This window comes from Colletotrichum lupini, chromosome 4 (assembly GCF_023278565.1).
Source record: "Colletotrichum lupini chromosome 4, complete sequence".
In the NCBI taxonomy this organism is placed as follows: domain Eukaryota; kingdom Fungi; phylum Ascomycota; class Sordariomycetes; order Glomerellales; family Glomerellaceae; genus Colletotrichum; species Colletotrichum lupini.
The window spans coordinates 5,640,530-5,656,267 of NC_064677.1; the positions used below are offsets into that span (position 1 = coordinate 5,640,530).

At 53.6% G+C, this 15,738-nt stretch overlaps 7 protein-coding genes across 7 annotated transcripts; 2 read left to right on the forward strand and 5 right to left on the reverse strand.

The window, feature by feature from the left end:
• Window positions 1-157: 157 nt before the first annotated feature.
• Window positions 158-1,554, forward strand: CLUP02_08770 (uncharacterized protein; the record flags this gene model as incomplete). Its single annotated transcript, XM_049287752.1, has 2 exons — window positions 158-1,114; window positions 1,171-1,554. 2 exons carry the CDS (start codon window positions 158-160, stop codon window positions 1,552-1,554), a joined length of 1,341 nt encoding a protein of 446 aa, XP_049144895.1.
• Window positions 1,555-2,411: 857 nt separating this feature from the next.
• On the forward strand, window positions 2,412-4,848 carry CLUP02_08771 (uncharacterized protein; the record flags this gene model as incomplete). The annotated part of the gene is made up of 4 exons (XM_049287753.1): window positions 2,412-2,536; window positions 2,814-3,374; window positions 3,435-3,982; window positions 4,052-4,848. 4 exons carry the CDS (start codon window positions 2,412-2,414, stop codon window positions 4,846-4,848), a joined length of 2,031 nt encoding a protein of 676 aa, XP_049144896.1.
• Window positions 4,849-6,618: 1,770 nt separating this feature from the next.
• CLUP02_08772 (short chain dehydrogenase) lies at window positions 6,619-7,770 on the reverse strand (the record flags this gene model as incomplete). Its single annotated transcript, XM_049287754.1, has 1 exon — window positions 6,619-7,770. The coding sequence occupies one exon, from the start codon at window positions 7,768-7,770 to the stop codon at window positions 6,619-6,621; it is 1,152 nt and encodes a 383-aa protein (XP_049144897.1).
• A 1,847-nt stretch (window positions 7,771-9,617) lies between these two features.
• On the reverse strand, window positions 9,618-9,932 carry CLUP02_08773 (uncharacterized protein; the record flags this gene model as incomplete). The annotated part of the gene is made up of 1 exon (XM_049287755.1): window positions 9,618-9,932. One exon carries the CDS (start codon window positions 9,930-9,932, stop codon window positions 9,618-9,620), a length of 315 nt encoding a protein of 104 aa, XP_049144898.1.
• A 1,738-nt stretch (window positions 9,933-11,670) lies between these two features.
• CLUP02_08774 (uncharacterized protein) lies at window positions 11,671-11,961 on the reverse strand (the record flags this gene model as incomplete). The annotated part of the gene is made up of 1 exon (XM_049287756.1): window positions 11,671-11,961. A coding segment is annotated over one exon (291 nt), but the record flags the coding sequence as incomplete, so codon positions are not given.
• Window positions 11,962-12,383: 422 nt separating this feature from the next.
• CLUP02_08775 (uncharacterized protein) lies at window positions 12,384-13,079 on the reverse strand (the record flags this gene model as incomplete). Its single annotated transcript, XM_049287757.1, has 4 exons — window positions 12,384-12,529; window positions 12,624-12,659; window positions 12,759-12,808; window positions 12,919-13,079. The coding sequence occupies 4 exons, from the start codon at window positions 13,077-13,079 to the stop codon at window positions 12,384-12,386; spliced, it is 393 nt and encodes a 130-aa protein (XP_049144900.1).
• Window positions 13,080-14,514: 1,435 nt separating this feature from the next.
• CLUP02_08776 (uncharacterized protein) lies at window positions 14,515-15,406 on the reverse strand (the record flags this gene model as incomplete). Its single annotated transcript, XM_049287758.1, has 3 exons — window positions 14,515-14,995; window positions 15,064-15,310; window positions 15,382-15,406. The coding sequence occupies 3 exons, from the start codon at window positions 15,404-15,406 to the stop codon at window positions 14,515-14,517; spliced, it is 753 nt and encodes a 250-aa protein (XP_049144901.1).
• Between the last annotated feature and the right edge of the window lie 332 nt (window positions 15,407-15,738).

Sequence of the window (15,738 nt, forward strand, 5' to 3'; positions counted from 1 at the left end):
ATAAGCAAAGGGTTCATCAAACGAAGGATATTGCATCTCATTGGTATTATCTCCTACTCTCATTGAAGAATCACTCTTGAGAGGACGAAATCCTCAGATACTCTTTTCTCCGCCAACATCTTTCGTTGCCTACGACAACCACAGGAACAAAGCCAGTATGAGCAAGAGCCAGATCCAGCAGAGGGTCTTGCAGACCAAGCGGAAACAGCAGAGAAATGAGGCCGAATCCATCGAAAAGTTGAAGGTCAAGTGCGCGGAGGAGCACAGCAAGGCCCACGTTGCGCACTGCAAAGACTGTTACGGGGAGGTTGTGGAAACGATGAGAAGTAGATATGCCGATTCCAAGGATGAGTGGTTCTCCGACAACAAGGCCTTCTTGAGTGATCTCGACGGCTTATTCGCCAAGCTGAGAGACTTTACGGAAGATCTCAAGTCCATCGAGGCTCGGATCGACAAGGAAAAGCAGAGGCACTACCGCGAGACTCTACCTAAATCGGTTGCAGGACAGATCACCGAGGCGTCGATTGGCAAGGAGGAATTCCAGGCTGCATTGGACGACGAGCAAAAATCCACCACTGCTCTCATCGAGGATGTCCGAAAAGTCGTCGGCAAAGGGGGCAGCAATCCTCCAGGTTTGGAGGAATTAGCACCGAAATTCGACGACCTTCCGCCAGAGAAGGCAACTGATGTCCTCATTGACGTCTTCTTCCGCGACCCGAGCACGGGTGAGATTCCGGCATCATGCAGCAAGTACGTTGAGAAGCTGCGGTCCGGATCGTCCATTGACGAAGTGATGGGGGCCATGCAGGCCGATAAGTCGGCGAGGTCCAACGCTGCTGGGAATATGGACCGGCACAAGCGGACACTGAACGAGCTTAAGAGGGCGCAAGCGGCACATGAGCAGGATAAGCTCCTGAAAGCTCAGAAGCGGCAGCAGCCTCCGCCTCAGGGTCCGCAAGTCAACAAGGAACTGTACGATCTTCCGCCTTGCCTCGCTTGCTCCGGCAAGGTGTCGTCAGAGGTCATCGCGTGCCCTTTGTGTTTGATCTTTGCCGAGCTGAGCCTCACTAAGAGGACAGTCTTCGACTCGGAGAAGTGTTACGACGAGGCATATGTAAGTCAATCCCTATCACTGCAGCGACTACGTTGGTAGGCTAACAGATAATACAGGATGAGCACGTGAACACGGCGCACAGCTGTGCGGCAGGCAAGGGATGCATCCAGCTCAAGGAGGAAGACGAGGAGATGGGCGGTAGTGGCGAGGGGCCTGTGATCTGTGAAGAATGCGCGGAACAGCTTGGACAGAGTATAGTGTACTGTTCGTCCCGCTGCGCAAGCTCGGATTTCCAAGCCCATCGAGAGGGAGTTCACATCCCGAATTGGAAGGGACTCGGTATCGACCTTGGCACTCAGGGGGAGCACTTGGTCTATGACAATGATGAGAAGACCAAGTATCACGTCAACGATATCTCCAAATTCGTGTGGCGCCTTGACGATGCATTTGATCGCGTCTTCAAGGGGAACAACCCTGATATCAAGGATTTACAGCGATAAGGAGACGCTCGTCAGCATGTCTCCTTTGAAAGCTCTCAATGGACAGCACGACAGTTGACGAGGCGAATCCTGTCCGTGAGGTCGACTTGCTCCAATTTATCACATTCAAAAAACAATGACCTATTCCACCAAACCTCCCAATCCAGATGAGTGTATCAGAGCGTGGTTTAACGAGGCTCATGGTGATGTTTCAGAAAGCCACACTGCCACTCCAAGGCTCCGAAGTGGTTCGGAACTTATCGTCAGCACCAAGGCCAAAGCCACAGCCACCGCCATTCAAGCACCTAGAGCTAGTTAGGTTCGGTAAAGACTCCAAAAGACCCCTGGAATCCGCCCTAAGAGCGGAGCCGCCTAAGCCTGACGCATGCAACTTCCCCCAAGGCACCGGCCAATCAACAACATCCGAACGTCGCCGGAGGACTCGCTCAACTCATTCGCCGCCCTTTTCCTCAACCCATGTCTCTCTGCCCCGCGAAATTCCCAATGTGCCGAATATTATGGTTCTTGTGGAATTACACCCAACTCACTTCCAACCCCCATTCGCTCAGCTGCAAGACATCCAAGGCGTAAGCTGAGCTCTGAGCTGCTCAGATAACGCTCTCATTCATCTCAGCTCCACCATCATTCCCTTTGCTTGGTGTAGCTTCGCGGGCAGTGGATCTCAACTATACTCTCCCAGCTCGTCCAGATACGGGAAGGCATCAGTCGCTTTGTCTTCATCTCTCTCACTCCCCGCCAAGCTTCTCTTCAAACATCTTCGGCACTTGTTCGCCTATTTAGTCACTTCACTTGTTCCGGGCCGAATATCCGAGCACCCCCATACACCCCGATCCGCCACTCCGTGTCGCCAACACATCATGGAGCCCGGTACCGATCCTGACGCCGGTGCCAACCCGCGGCAGAGAGTGACCAATGCCTGTGAAGCGTGCAGGGCAGCCAAGGTCAAGTGCCAAACCAGCGTGCAGCTGGGAATATGTCGAAGGTTTGTTGTGTGTGGCCACCCTAGTTCCGGGCGGTACTCCCCCGAGCTGCCCCGGCGTATAAGTCCATTCATCCGTATGCTCACCAGCCGCCCGAACAATCCAGATGTCTCGACTTCAAGAGAGAATGTATCTTCCGCACCGGTCCAAGGACCCGTCGTCCACGGCAATCTAAGCAGTAAGCTCTCGTCACCTTCTTTGTATCCATTACCTGCTATTGTGTGATTTCTCGGCTTCAGATGAGTCTACCGCCTCACCAACCATACTCACATGATACAGAAACCAAGACGCACCCAGGCCGCCTCCTCCACCGGGGCCCTCAAAGACGTTCAGCATCGACTTTGAGATGCCCCAAGTGGAAGAGCCCGACGACCTCGAAAGCCTTGCCGCCCGGCACGACAAGTACGTGGACGAGTTTCTACCACCAGAGTCCGACCTAGAGTCCATAGAGATGATGTTCGGCCTCGACGCCGGCTCCGGTAGCGGTCCCCATTCGTCCATCTCGTCTCCACCGTCCTCGGGTCCGTCCGTCTCGGTCTCGAGCTTCGGTCTCAAACCGCAGTTCAACCTAGATTCAGCAGAAAAGCTGCTATCAACTTTCCGCGTCATGCTCAAGCATTTTCCCTGTGTGGCACTCCCGCCCGATGCCACAGTTACTTCGCTTTCAAAGACGAAACCGTTCATGCTTCTCGCCATCCTCTCGACGGCGTCTGCTACCAGTGCATTGCAGGGTCACACTCTCTACGACGAAGAGTTTCGCAAGATTCTGGGTCTCAAGTTCGTGGCCGGTGGCGAGCGGACGCTAGAGCTCCTCCAAGGGTTGCTCATCTATACGGCATGGTGAGCTTGCTATAACTGACTGACCCCCCTTTGAGGCAAACACCCCCTTACACAATTCAGGTACCCCTTCCACCTCCGCCCAAAGAACAAACAAGCCTTCCAATACGTCCGCATGGCAGCCGAGATCCTCCACGATCTCGAGCTGAACCATCCACCTAGCCAAGGCGCAGGCTCACCTGCCGGCGGCGGCGGGACGGCCTCGTCATCGTCCTCTGCGCCAGATCAAATGGACAGTATTCGTGCCTACGTGTCCTGCTACTACCTGGTGTCAGCGCACGTACTGCCCTTCCTGCAGTATTTTCGCCGCACGACTCTGACCGATGCTAGGTTCGCAATGGCCTGGGCCAAGATGGCGATCCTGGCCCTCGACTACACATCATGGACGGCCACCTGCTGCGATCTGCTCGAGCACAATTCTGCGCTCAAGGGCGATCACACGCTCGCGTGGCTGGCTAGGCTGGTTCACATTACCGAGGAATCGGCTGCCATCGCAAAGAGTATACCGCAAGGGGATCAGGCGAAGCAGCAGGTTCACTTCATGTTTCTCGGGCTCGAGAGCCAGCTGAGGGAGTGGCAAGGCAGGATACCAAGCAGCCTCGGCGACATCAGTCAGTCTCCATTCTCCCATCCAACAACGCACAACCCTCCTTCCTTATACTAACTCAACCCGTCCCCAGACTCCCTTACACTAGCCAACCTATTCACCGAAATGTTCCTCCTCGCCGGCCCAGTCTACACCCTCCGCTCGACAGCAAAAATAGGCGACGGCGACCTCGGGCCCCCGATCCCAGCCCACCGCCTCGACAAGTGTCTCACCCTCCTCCGCACCCTCCTCGACTTCATGACCAACCTCCCAGCCGCCGCCTTCGTCGAGCTCAGCTCCATCGACTGGGGCCGCTTCATCCAGGCCGTCATCCTCGCCATCCGCCTCTCCTTCCCCATGCCGCTCTGCCCGGAGTGGGACCACGCCCGCGCCCGCGAGCAGCTGCAGTTCGACTCGTACCTCGCGCGCCTGTGCGCCAACAGCGAGGCGCCGACGCTGACGCCCGCGACCAAGAGCACCATGGACGTCCTGTCTGCGGGGAAAGTTGTCTTTTCCGTCGTCAAGCGCAAGTACGAGGCTCGCGTCGCGAATATCGAGACGCCGGTGAATAAGCTGCCGCGGACGATTCGCGGGTGTCCGATGTTTGATGGGAGTCTGGATCAGTATTTCCCGATTTGGGATCAGGATCTGAATAGGGACGGGACGCATGGGTTGGTCTCCCCCGCGACGAATGGGACGCCTGTGATGGTGAATGGGCAGCCTGTCTATCATGACCTGTGGGCGACGATGACGATGAACTGGCCTGATGGTATGGCTGGTGCTGCTACACCCGGGTTTGATCTGGGCCAGGCCCAAGATCCGACCATAGGCCTCGATCCTTCATTTCAGGGGGCCATGGACCTTGGCCCTTCTCCTAGTGGTAGCGGGTGAGGTTGGTTTGGTCTGCAACATTTGGCGCTTTTTGTCGTCCGGGTCATTTTGAGTAGCGGCAGCGAACCTATCACTCTTGAATGGCGTTTAGATTTGGGTCTCTTCTCATTATTTGCCGAGCGAGATTTCGGCTTCATCACATAAACCGCATTAGGGCGTGGACGAATTCGGCATCATGTGTTCCAGTCTGATAGAAGAATATCATATCTCTTGTTTTCTGAAATTCCGTCATCATCCTACCCCTTTTTCCTCATTGACATGTCCACAATGGGCTACATCTCGAGATCAAAACAGCGACAAGATAGCTGCTGCCTGCTCATCGTGGAGTATAAAAAGAGCGCCACGGCCATGGTGAAAGGCAAGCGACCAGTGCCCACATAACAAGGGCAGTATGCTCCGATGTCGTTGATGAGCGAGGGAAGGCGCAGCTGCAGTAGTGGTCGGAGTGAAGAAAGGAAAGAGAGAAGACTCTCAACTAGAGAGATAAAGGCTCGTTATTCGTTCATTTCCCTTGGTCCCGCCCGTATTCGTCTCATACTAATAACAGGGTTGTGCATAACGGCCAATAATAGGACTGTCGATGGCGGGGACAGTGATAGGACTTTAAGAAAAGGGGAGCACGATAGGACTATAAAAAATAGGGATACTAATAGGACTATAAGTAGCATAGGGAACAACAAGACTTTAAGTAACTAAAAAAAAATATAAAAAAAATAGGACTATAGATAAAGGGGAGAATAATTAGACTATAAGTAACGGGGCGCTATTATAGCTTCTCTTAGGATCTCGCTTCTTTAATCTATACATAATAAGATAATAACCTTTCTTATATCCTAAGTAGTAGAGCATAGAGGGGGAATGTCTAACGGCCGGAAGTTAAGCTCCTTACTATTTAGAAGAGGCACTAAGCTGATATATTACCACCGTGTTCGGGTATAATAAGTCTTAACCTCGTCTATTAGACATATAATATCATAACGCACCCAGCTTATAGCAGGTCTATTCTTAATAACATTACGTATCCGTATATAAATAATATCGAGTTAAAAAAATCGAGGGACAAAGCTCTTTATTAAGAAAACAAAGGCTCAGCGTTCGTTCACTATCCGTGAGGTTGAGAATGGTATCGTCGAAGCTCATACCTTGAGCCAGATTGTTGGAAACCAATCTATCCTTGTCAGTGGAATCTCACATCTCTCTGGTGCTTATAATTAGATGGACAAGAACGTCGAGGTTTGACTCGTCATTTCGAATTTCATCACCACGTTGAAATCATGGGAGAGTGGACATTGAGCGCTTTGGATGTCCCAGACGATGATAGACGCAGTATCGATTCGATTGTCTAGTTTGAGAGATATAGAGACTCCCTTTCCGAAATGGAGACTCTTTTCTCCAAATGTATTCATGGCAAACACAAGTTTGCTTCCAGATCGATTGCTGACTGGCAATGATGTCTCTGCTTTGACTGTCAACCATTATGAAGCATCATGTAACATGAAGCCTCGTATATGCTAGCCTTTCTTCATCTCCATCTCTCACATGACTACCATTGTTCAAGGTAGGCTCTCCAAGGAGGTGTGGTTGCATTCATTCACGACGAAGTGTGTCGCCAACGTCTCGATACCTCAGATTATATTAAACGAGTCCTGGGCTTACATCTTCGCCTAGTATCAATCTCTTCCTCTCAGCCACTTGGAGTGATTTTATCCAGTTGATCTATCCTTAGACCTCTCCCGAACCAGACACAAGACTATCACACAGGAAAGCCACTTACCTCCCCCCTCGAACCGGCCTCGTCAGAATCGAAAACACATCCCCAATCCACCCAGTCCACCCCCGAACATACTCAACCGTATTCAACACCCGAATCCACCTCCACACAAAAGCCTCGCAATCCTTATAATCCTCCGCATACACATCCCACACCGCAACCTTCCCCCCCTCCTTACCAACCATCATCACCTCCCCGTCCTCATCCTCCTCCACCAACCCCAAAGCATCAACCTCCGGCCCAACAAGCAAAGCCCTTCCCACGACCCCCTCATCGGCAACAAGCCTCGTCGCGGCATCGACAACATCCCTCCCCTGCGCCCCGCCCGCCCCGCCACCGAGTAACGCCGCCTCCGCCGCACCGGGGAACATCTGGCTCCCGCTCACAAAGTACGGACACACCATATTCATCCGCACCCGGTGCCGCAAATACGCCGTCCCGCGCATCGCACGGAACAGACCCGTGACGGCGTGCTTGGACATGGTATACGGCGCCTGGCCCGGGAAATGCCCCACGCCCGCAACGGAGCCCACCAACAACAAGCATCTGTCGCGGGGCGAGCCACTGATACCGGCACCGGTACTGTTCCCGTTCCGCGGCAGCCAGAAGAGGGCGAGATGCGTGGTGTACGATAACCCCGTGATGTTAACGTCAATGATCTTCGTCGACGGCTCCCGCGGCGCGTCCGGGTCCGAACTCGAGGCCAGAGGCATCTCAAAGTGCCCGTTGGCGCCAGGCTCGTTGACGCCCGCGTTGGCTACCACGACGTCGATGGCGCCGTTCGGCGAGAGGCGTGCGCCTTCCTTGAAGAAAGAGACCTGTGATTCCCAGGACGTGACGTCGCAGGTGACAAAGTGGTGCGATCCTCCTTTCCCCCCTTCTTGTCCTGCTCCTCCTCCCTGCTTTGAATACTCGGCGCGGAGTTCGGCCACTAAGGCCTCGCCCGCGGACGGGTTAATGTCCCCGACGATAACATTCGCTCCGTGCGAGGCCCACTCCCTCGCAAACGCCGCGCCGAGGCCGAGGGCGCCGCCGGTGATGAGGACGGTTTTGCCGGCGAGGGTGGAGGGATCGTAGGGCTGCGTCGTGTCGACGGGTGGCGAGAGGTTCGTCACGGGGATGAGGTTGTGGTAGCCCTGTGCGACTGTCATGATGGATGGATGGAGGAGGGGGACGGGACGCGCAGGCGCAGGCGCAGGCCGCAGGGCGTAACAGGCGCGTGTGAGAGCGGTTGAGCGGTGAGTGGAGGGCGGGAGGAAGCCAAGTGACACGCTGTTGTGAGACGTTTGATTTTTTTTGATTTTTTTTGTTGAGATGCGGGAGGTTGCAGTAGTTGATGAGTAAACGTCCCAGGTGACTTGGTGGTGGTGAGTTGAAAAGGATCACATCAAAAAAGAGTAAATGCCTTTTACGTATGAGCTTATCTTTTCATGCATTTAGTAGGGAGAAGAGATTCATGACTATTACACCTTCTTTAAAATCAAAATCCAGCCAGGTGTTCAGATTAGGTATCAAATTATCCCTAACAAGCCACGCGATGCGAGGGCGGAAACGACACAGGAAGAAGTGGACTGTAGCGAGTGGACTGACGCGGCCAGAGTGCCCATCCGTTGGGTAAGAATCTGACAGCGTCGCTAGGTACGGATACTCTATGAGTGTCAGGTAAGCACCGTATACCGTAGCGCGCTGCGGCTGAGAATTACGAGACCCGAGCCATGTATGTCGCCTCTCTCGGCTGGCAGGATTCCCGTCCCTGCATCAGTTTGTGTGCGCGAGAAAAGGTGGGCAAAAAAAAATAAAGGGGCGGGGAGGAGAGGGGGAGCACAGTTGGTCGTTGCAAAAGATGACGACGGCGGATCTTTTCATCAAGAGGTCGTCTCCGCCCCGGTGGCCGGCACGAATGTCCCAGACCATTCGGTCGGGCAGAGAAAAGAAAAACACGGAGCGGGGCGCCGGAGCCTTCAACTTACGGTGGTAGAGAGAGGGTCCCGCCATCCCGTGGGAGGAGACGTTTGAAGAAACTCTTTTGATAAAGATCAACTTTCGAGTCAGGGAAGGCAAAATAGCATGCAACTCTCGCCGGAGCCGCTTGACCTAGACGGGCAGATAGGTACGCGTCGGCGGGGGCCCAGCGGGCGTCGAACCCGTGTTCGAAGCCTGTGATCGGGCTGAGGATCCTTATTCTCTGTACGGAGAATCTGTATGTCCATACTTCGTACTCCCGTAGTTAGCCCGTCTTCGTAGTCAGCCACATGCTTAAAGATTGAAGCCGCAGGTGCACGTCGACAAGCAGGACGAGGTTAAAAAAGTTGACCCTGGAGATAAAACCCCAGACGGAGTGTGGCATGGGGCTCTGTGGGCTCCGTGCCAGGCTGATCGCGCACCCCCCCCCCCCCTTGACACCGAACCTGCCCCTCCCCCCTCCTCGCCAAATGTTTCGGTTGTCTCGGGGCCTGCATATAGTTGCTGCTGCCCGTGAAGTCTCTCTCAAAAGTGTGTGGCCCAAATTTAGACTCGATGGGAAGGAGACCGAGGAGGGTGTTATGGTTGCGGCGGTTTTCGGATGAGTGCTGTTTGGTATGCTGCAGCTCGCGCGCTTGTTGATGAGAGAAAGAAGGAACTTGGGAAAACAACCTTGGGAAGAGGCATATTTTGCCTCTCGCAGGCACGGATTCCTGTCGCTGGAGAAGGACCCTTGCTTTGACATTCCTCGAGATACCCAGCCTGCCCGAGCCAAAAAAGCAAGACTTGCTGACGGCCAGGCAACCCTGTCTGCCCAAGACCGCGGAAGCCCCCCGAGTGGTTGACTGGAAAGGGGACAGAGATTCAGAGGTCAGATGACCTTGACTTTGAGCAGACAGAGTTGGCCACGCCTCTAGGTACCGGTATCCGTACCATGGCTTCCGCTTCCTGGGCATTCGGGAATGATATCCACGCCCGGCAGTGGATCGTGGTTCGAACCAGCCCCTTGGGCTTTCGCGAGCGCGAGAGCCCAGAATCACGGAACAGACGCGCTCCGGTTGTCTTGCGCATGCCACCATCCGGAACCTGAACTGTTCATGTGGGTTTGGCCTGTGATCGGTGCAGGATCTGTAATGATAATAGGTACGGGCTCTCTGCTCTGCACAAACAGATATCGCACACAGCCCGGGCCTGGCGGCGGCTCGGCGCATCGGCCACCCGAACGCCTGTCTTGTCCAAAGTCGAGAGATGATGGTGGGTTGTTCGCTTCAGTTCCCAAATGCTCCAGACTCTTTCCAAGATGCTTGAGAGTTAGCTCTTCTGACCCACATGGCAATGCAGGAAATAGCATTGGCTTCTAAACGCAACTGCCAAACTTCAGCCAGCCACTTCCTCCTGTTGGCTTGTTTGCTCGTCTATCTCTCGCGATTTGAGTGGGTCTCGCCTCGAATCTGATGTTTCAATGAAAGCCCGGCCGAGATCAGTGGCATGGGAGGGCTATGGAACCGAGAAAAGGGGAGGACAACTCCCGTGCAGGATACAGTCGGGTTTCCGTAAGCCTTCCAACGTCGGTAGTCATCTGGGCAAGTTCGTGAGAATCGACAGCGCCAAGCTTTCCCAAGAACCCCGCAGACCCCTCCCTCTTGTGAACGGTGGGACAGGCGACTCCATCGTATCGGAAGTCTTCCTGGCGGACACCCTCCCCGTTGGGTGGTTCTGACTCTCCATTTCTTCGTCTTGGGCCGCTTTCAGTCCAGTCGACCCCGCTATCATTCAATCCTAGCGCTTCTTCTTGATCGGGCCCCCTCATGAGCGTGCCCATAGTTCGTCATTGTTTGCAGCAGGTGGGTATCTCGCACCATCAGCATCTGGAGTTGAAGGCCGGAGAAAGAGCCGCTGTTGTGACAACCATAGCTGATATTCGTAATCTATCGCATCTTGATATCTTCCCAGCAAACTGAGCTCGACCTGATACAACGGCCACAGGCATTCACTGTTACCTCGGTCAGTACAGACCTGACAACGGGATGGTCGACTACGTCCTATGAGAGAACCGAGGCTGCTTCAGCTAGATCTCAGGAGACACAAGATTAATGAGTCCATCTCAGCGATGTAGAGGCAGTAGCCAGCCTTCGGCATCACTTTGGGAGCACACCTACGCGGATAGAGATGCGCCGTTGCGGATCATTCACAAGTGACAGATGTCAGACCGAGCCTCCAAGGCCCAGGCCCGACGTTGTGTAGGTCATAGTAGCTGGTTTACCCGGAGCTGGACACATGCCGACAGCTCATCGCTGTTAGGCTCGGTACCTGAAGAGTCATCATGATTGGCAGGCCTACCCACCCTCAAGCAGCCGTGAGAGCCTGGTGTCTGTTCATGAGTCTACGAATTACCGAGTCAAGCTGGGGCTTGCTTACGGACGTTTCCCATCCTTCCCAAGCTCTCCTCGATAGCCCCCATGCCGCTAATATAACCCGGAAGAGGGTTACTCTGAAGACATAAGATTGTAGCCAGTGGCAGGGCCTTCTGCCCAGTGTCATGCGAGAAGCAAAGTTTGGGCCAACCTCTCCAAACGCTGAGCGCTTGAATTCGTCCCAACAGTGCATCTTCCTTGCTAGTTTCAGGATTCTGCATCCGGAAGTGACTGGCCATGGCATCCGTACAGTAGTCCCATGCACGACAAGTGGTACTTTCCAGGGTTGCCGGCCAATGAGACTCTACTTCCAGGAAGTCGTCTCTCCCGTGCGTGATCTAACTTTCTAACGGTTGGCTGACGAACAAAGAACGCACACGGTCGTTCAGGAAACGTCAAGATACCAGAATGGCTGCTACTGTATATGGGGCAGTGGCTTGTCCTGAGTATTCGTTCGGACTTGGTACTTTTGCGGAGATTCGATATCGAAAGTTACCTGTAAAAGGCCAGGGCGTCTCACGCTTCGGTCGAACGTGTCCAGCAGAACGTCGATTTCACTATAATTAAGAATGCCAAATACCCTCTGTCGAAGCGACGAATGCAACAGCCAGGGAGACAGGTCAAAACTCGCGGCGCTTGAACTCTAAGTTGAGAGGGAAAGCAAAAAAAGCGAACTTATGCAAGGCTGGAGTTCCTCGAACGTTCCCTACGCTTGGTCAATAGTGAAGTCTGTTCACTTGTGTAACCACAGCCTGATGGATTGGTGTTCAAGATGAGCCTCAAGGAGGGGAATTCTTCCAGGGTGAGTCCCCTCCAGGCCACTTCGAAGATAAGAGGTAAGTCGACAGTCTCGAGGATGCCGTGATTCAGGAGAGCAAGTCCGCCCCTGATATGCTTTTGATCGTCGTTTGCGTCCGTATCTGCAATCGCACCAAGCCGGAGAGGAGAATGATTCTCTTGCGAGCTCGTGCTCGCTACGTGACTTCGGCCAGCCACTACTCAAAGTGATGAGTGCCTCACTAACCAAAGAAAGCATGGGTACCCTTTGTTGTTTCGTTACAATGTCGGAACTGCTGGTCTGCATTTCGAGGCCCTCCAGGAGTCGGTATATACAGCGGCACATGCTGGAGGGCGGAGGAGGAGGCTCGGCAAAGATGACATGAATCTATTTCCGAGGATGAGTTCACTTCTTGAGCGTTTGGTATGGCGATCGTTTCCAACACACACAGTGCCGAGTTCTCTCTTCAGCCTCGTGTCTCCAGCTTGATGATCATTCCAGTATTCCTGGACTTAGGTTGTTTTCTGAGCTCGTGAAAGGGCGAAAGCGAGGTGGCTCTCGGTTTTGTTTTGGGTAACAATTGACATTCCACGCAGCTTCGTTGTCCCCTTTATCGGGGGGTGGGCTGGTCTCTCAAGCTGTTGATGGGATGGCGAGCGGATGACGGGACAAACCAGAAGCCAGCGTCAGAGAGCATTGGGTCGCAGACGTCGACTGGGCTGCGGTACGGAAACGACTCAAACACTAAACGCGTGACTGTGTAAAGTATTATAGACACACCACGGAATATTACTAAGGAAGATGGCGAGAAAGTAAGGCTCTGCATTGTGATCAGGTCCTTGTACATTACCGGTAAATGCCTGTGCTGCAAGCTTCCGGAGGAAGCCTATAGAAACATGTTGTTATTAGGAAGCTGTGGCTTTGGATGCTTCTGAGAGGAAGGTCTAACAATCAAGCTAGGGAGCACCTCTAGCACATCGTCTACCTCTCATTGTAGTTGTAACGACTTGTAGTCGTGAGTTTGATGACTTATGTCTGTGAGAGAATTCAAGTTGCGCCGCATGCTAATGGGTTGCTCGCTTCTGATGGTGGTGAGAATGTGTGAAGTCGATCGAGTATGTTGGTAGCACACCAGGAAGACTTACAGTGACGAGCTGGTCATACTCGCCAATCTGCGAGCAGGCAACTGCCAGAGGAGGCTAAAGAGTGTTGTAGAAAGTCGATATCTCGAGATGATGGTAGCAGCCACCGCTCTCAGTCTAGCCATCCTCATGAGAGTGGAACGACAAACAATGATGAACGTCATTGGATCGGCCTCCAGTGTTGGTCGGAGAATTTCTCTTCACGCAAGAATCTCATTAGGGTAGGTTGTCGCGATGCATTCTTCGTACTACAGCTCGCCCAATTCCTGTTCCCCCGTGCTGACCCTACGGATAAGCGCGGTCCAGAGAATAGCTTCGTTCTTAAACGAGCTGGCAAGCGAGAGGCTAGGTCTGCATTGGGTAAGAAAGGTCCTGTCGTACAAACTGTATTTGACTACCCAGGCGTGTCAGGTTTGCCAGGCCAGAGGGGATTAACCGGTTGAAAATGTCGTATAACAAGAATGGGAACGTGAGAGTCCACCAACTTGATCCAGAGTAGTGAGCGGAATCCGACTTTATGTGCGTGCACCTTGCGACTTGCACCCGAATTAAGTCTCTCTATCTTCAGATGCACGATGTGCCTGTACCAGCCTGCAGGTAATCGGCTAGTTGAGAGCATGTGCTTGCGACACGATGGGCTCTCTTTGAATATCTCCGGACTTTGGGTGTATCAGCGACAAGCAGAGACGCAGGATAACAAGGATTCGGAGGTGCCCTATGATAGGCGCACTGCCACGGGGAGGAGCAATGTTTGAATAGTTGGTGGAGTCGAGACTGGACGAGTTGCTTCGGGGCGAAGACCGATCCACTGCATTCATCCGCCCGGCCTACCCAGAGGCAACCACCGGGCCGGAGAGTTTTAGAAAAGAGTGGCATCGTGTTGACAGCCGGAAAATCGGAGCTTGCTCGGCAATCCAATGGGCAGCCGTAGTCTCACTTTAGCGTCATCGTGGGAGACTGGCCATGGTCGGTGTGGGTAACTACTTGAACCGGTCAGCCAGCAGTACCGGGACATTCTGTCAAAACTCGACGCAGCAATCTAAAGCGAAAGAGATGTCCAAGGAAGAGGGAATGACGCCACAATTCCCAGGCCCCATCTGCAGGCTGAGAAAAATAGAGGGTGCTCAACGCAGCGCTTGAAGGAAATCATGGTCTGGGGGGTTCTACATCGCTGTCATACCTTATTGAAACCACACTACCCATAGCTTGTCAATTACCTTGTAGATAAACTCTTTCACGTTGCTTTGCGTTTCAGACCAATTTCTCCATCTTCAAGTTTGATGGATAGAGAAATGCTTTCCATAGCCTCCTTCAACTTGGATTGGCTTCGAATCCATCTCCTGGCGGACGCTTAGAAGACAACCTGGCAGCCTCGACGGCATGACGGCCAGCATCGCGATTGGCAGTTGACATTCACACGTTCAAACTCCTGGCTGGACTGCATTCACGTATACTCTGACCGTAGCGATATGTTGAGGCGCAAAAGTTTTGACTGCATATCGGACCTGCAACCAAAGGGTGCGTCCATATATCTTGCCTGCAGATATATGTGTGGTCTGCTAATAAGGCGTTTCGGGGGGTCTCACCACAGAAGTTTGATTATCTGCATTTGACGGCACCAGCAGGCTTGCGCCTCGGCGCATGCAGAATGTGTGAGGCGGGAACGGGTGAGGGATGTTTTGAGTACCGGCAGGAGGGCTGACGATGTCTGGAGTCTAAGGCGCGGCACAGACTCGAATCCCCAAAACTCAAATTATACAACGTTGACGGGTCGGGGCAGAAAGAATGACCAGATGTGAGGGCAATTCGAATATCACCGGCGGTTCCAAGGATCTTGGCAGTCGGGCGCCGAGGACCATGAGCGAGAAAGTGCACGTACCCTCCAACCTTGGCCAGACATGGCCTACGGGTCCCTAGCTGGCAGCTCCCCCCACAAATGTACCAATGTGGAGGGTATTTTGAGTGCCTCACGGCGAACGCACAATGACGGCCCATGATGCAGCGATGCAGTTGACAGTACCAAGGGGTTTCATCGAAAAGAAGTGTAGGTGACAGGGCTGGCGTCGACACCATCTTTTGTCTGCGTCGCAAAAAGCTGTTGGCCTTGTGCGCAGATTGACACTTGGAGGGGGGAGTAGAGAGCCCTACAGATACAGAAACGAAGTGAATACCCCGTGTGGACAGCTGCCCATGTCCAGGTCCTGGTCCACGCTATCACAGTTCCGCACGGGCTTGAGGGTCTGGTCGGGTCCCTTGCTTCGCGGATGCGGATGCGGTGTTCCTTGCCCCATGCTGCTGGGCTGGTGGATAAGCACACGAAGTATCGGTAGGTACTTTAGGACGGAATTGTTGTCGACAATGGTGGGTATCGCTACGTATGAATACCGGGTTCGGACTGGTAAGGCAAGGTGAGTGGGTTAGTAGGCTAATGTTCTATGCAGCTTGGTTTGGTTTCCGCCAACTGACCGGCGTGATGGGCACATGGCCTCATCTGGTCTGTGGTCTCGCGTGGTAGATCAGGGCCGACAGATTTGTTGGAGTCATGGTGGCTGTCTAGGACTCTGTTCAACCCTCGGCGTGCAAAGAGGCACAACAGAGGCAGATGTATGATGTAGCGGTATCCGTGGTGCCGTACAAGTCCATGTCAGAGGCAAGAGGCGCGAGGCGCGAGGGGCAGAGTGCGCGCAGCAGAAAATACTGCGTAGGTATTTCACCCGACATTTGAGTCCGTCCTCCCGAGCGGTTGCAAAGGCGCATCGAGGGCGAGGCACACACTTGTCTAGCCCCATGCAATGACCCCGTTCTCGATCCTCCTAGGTTTCA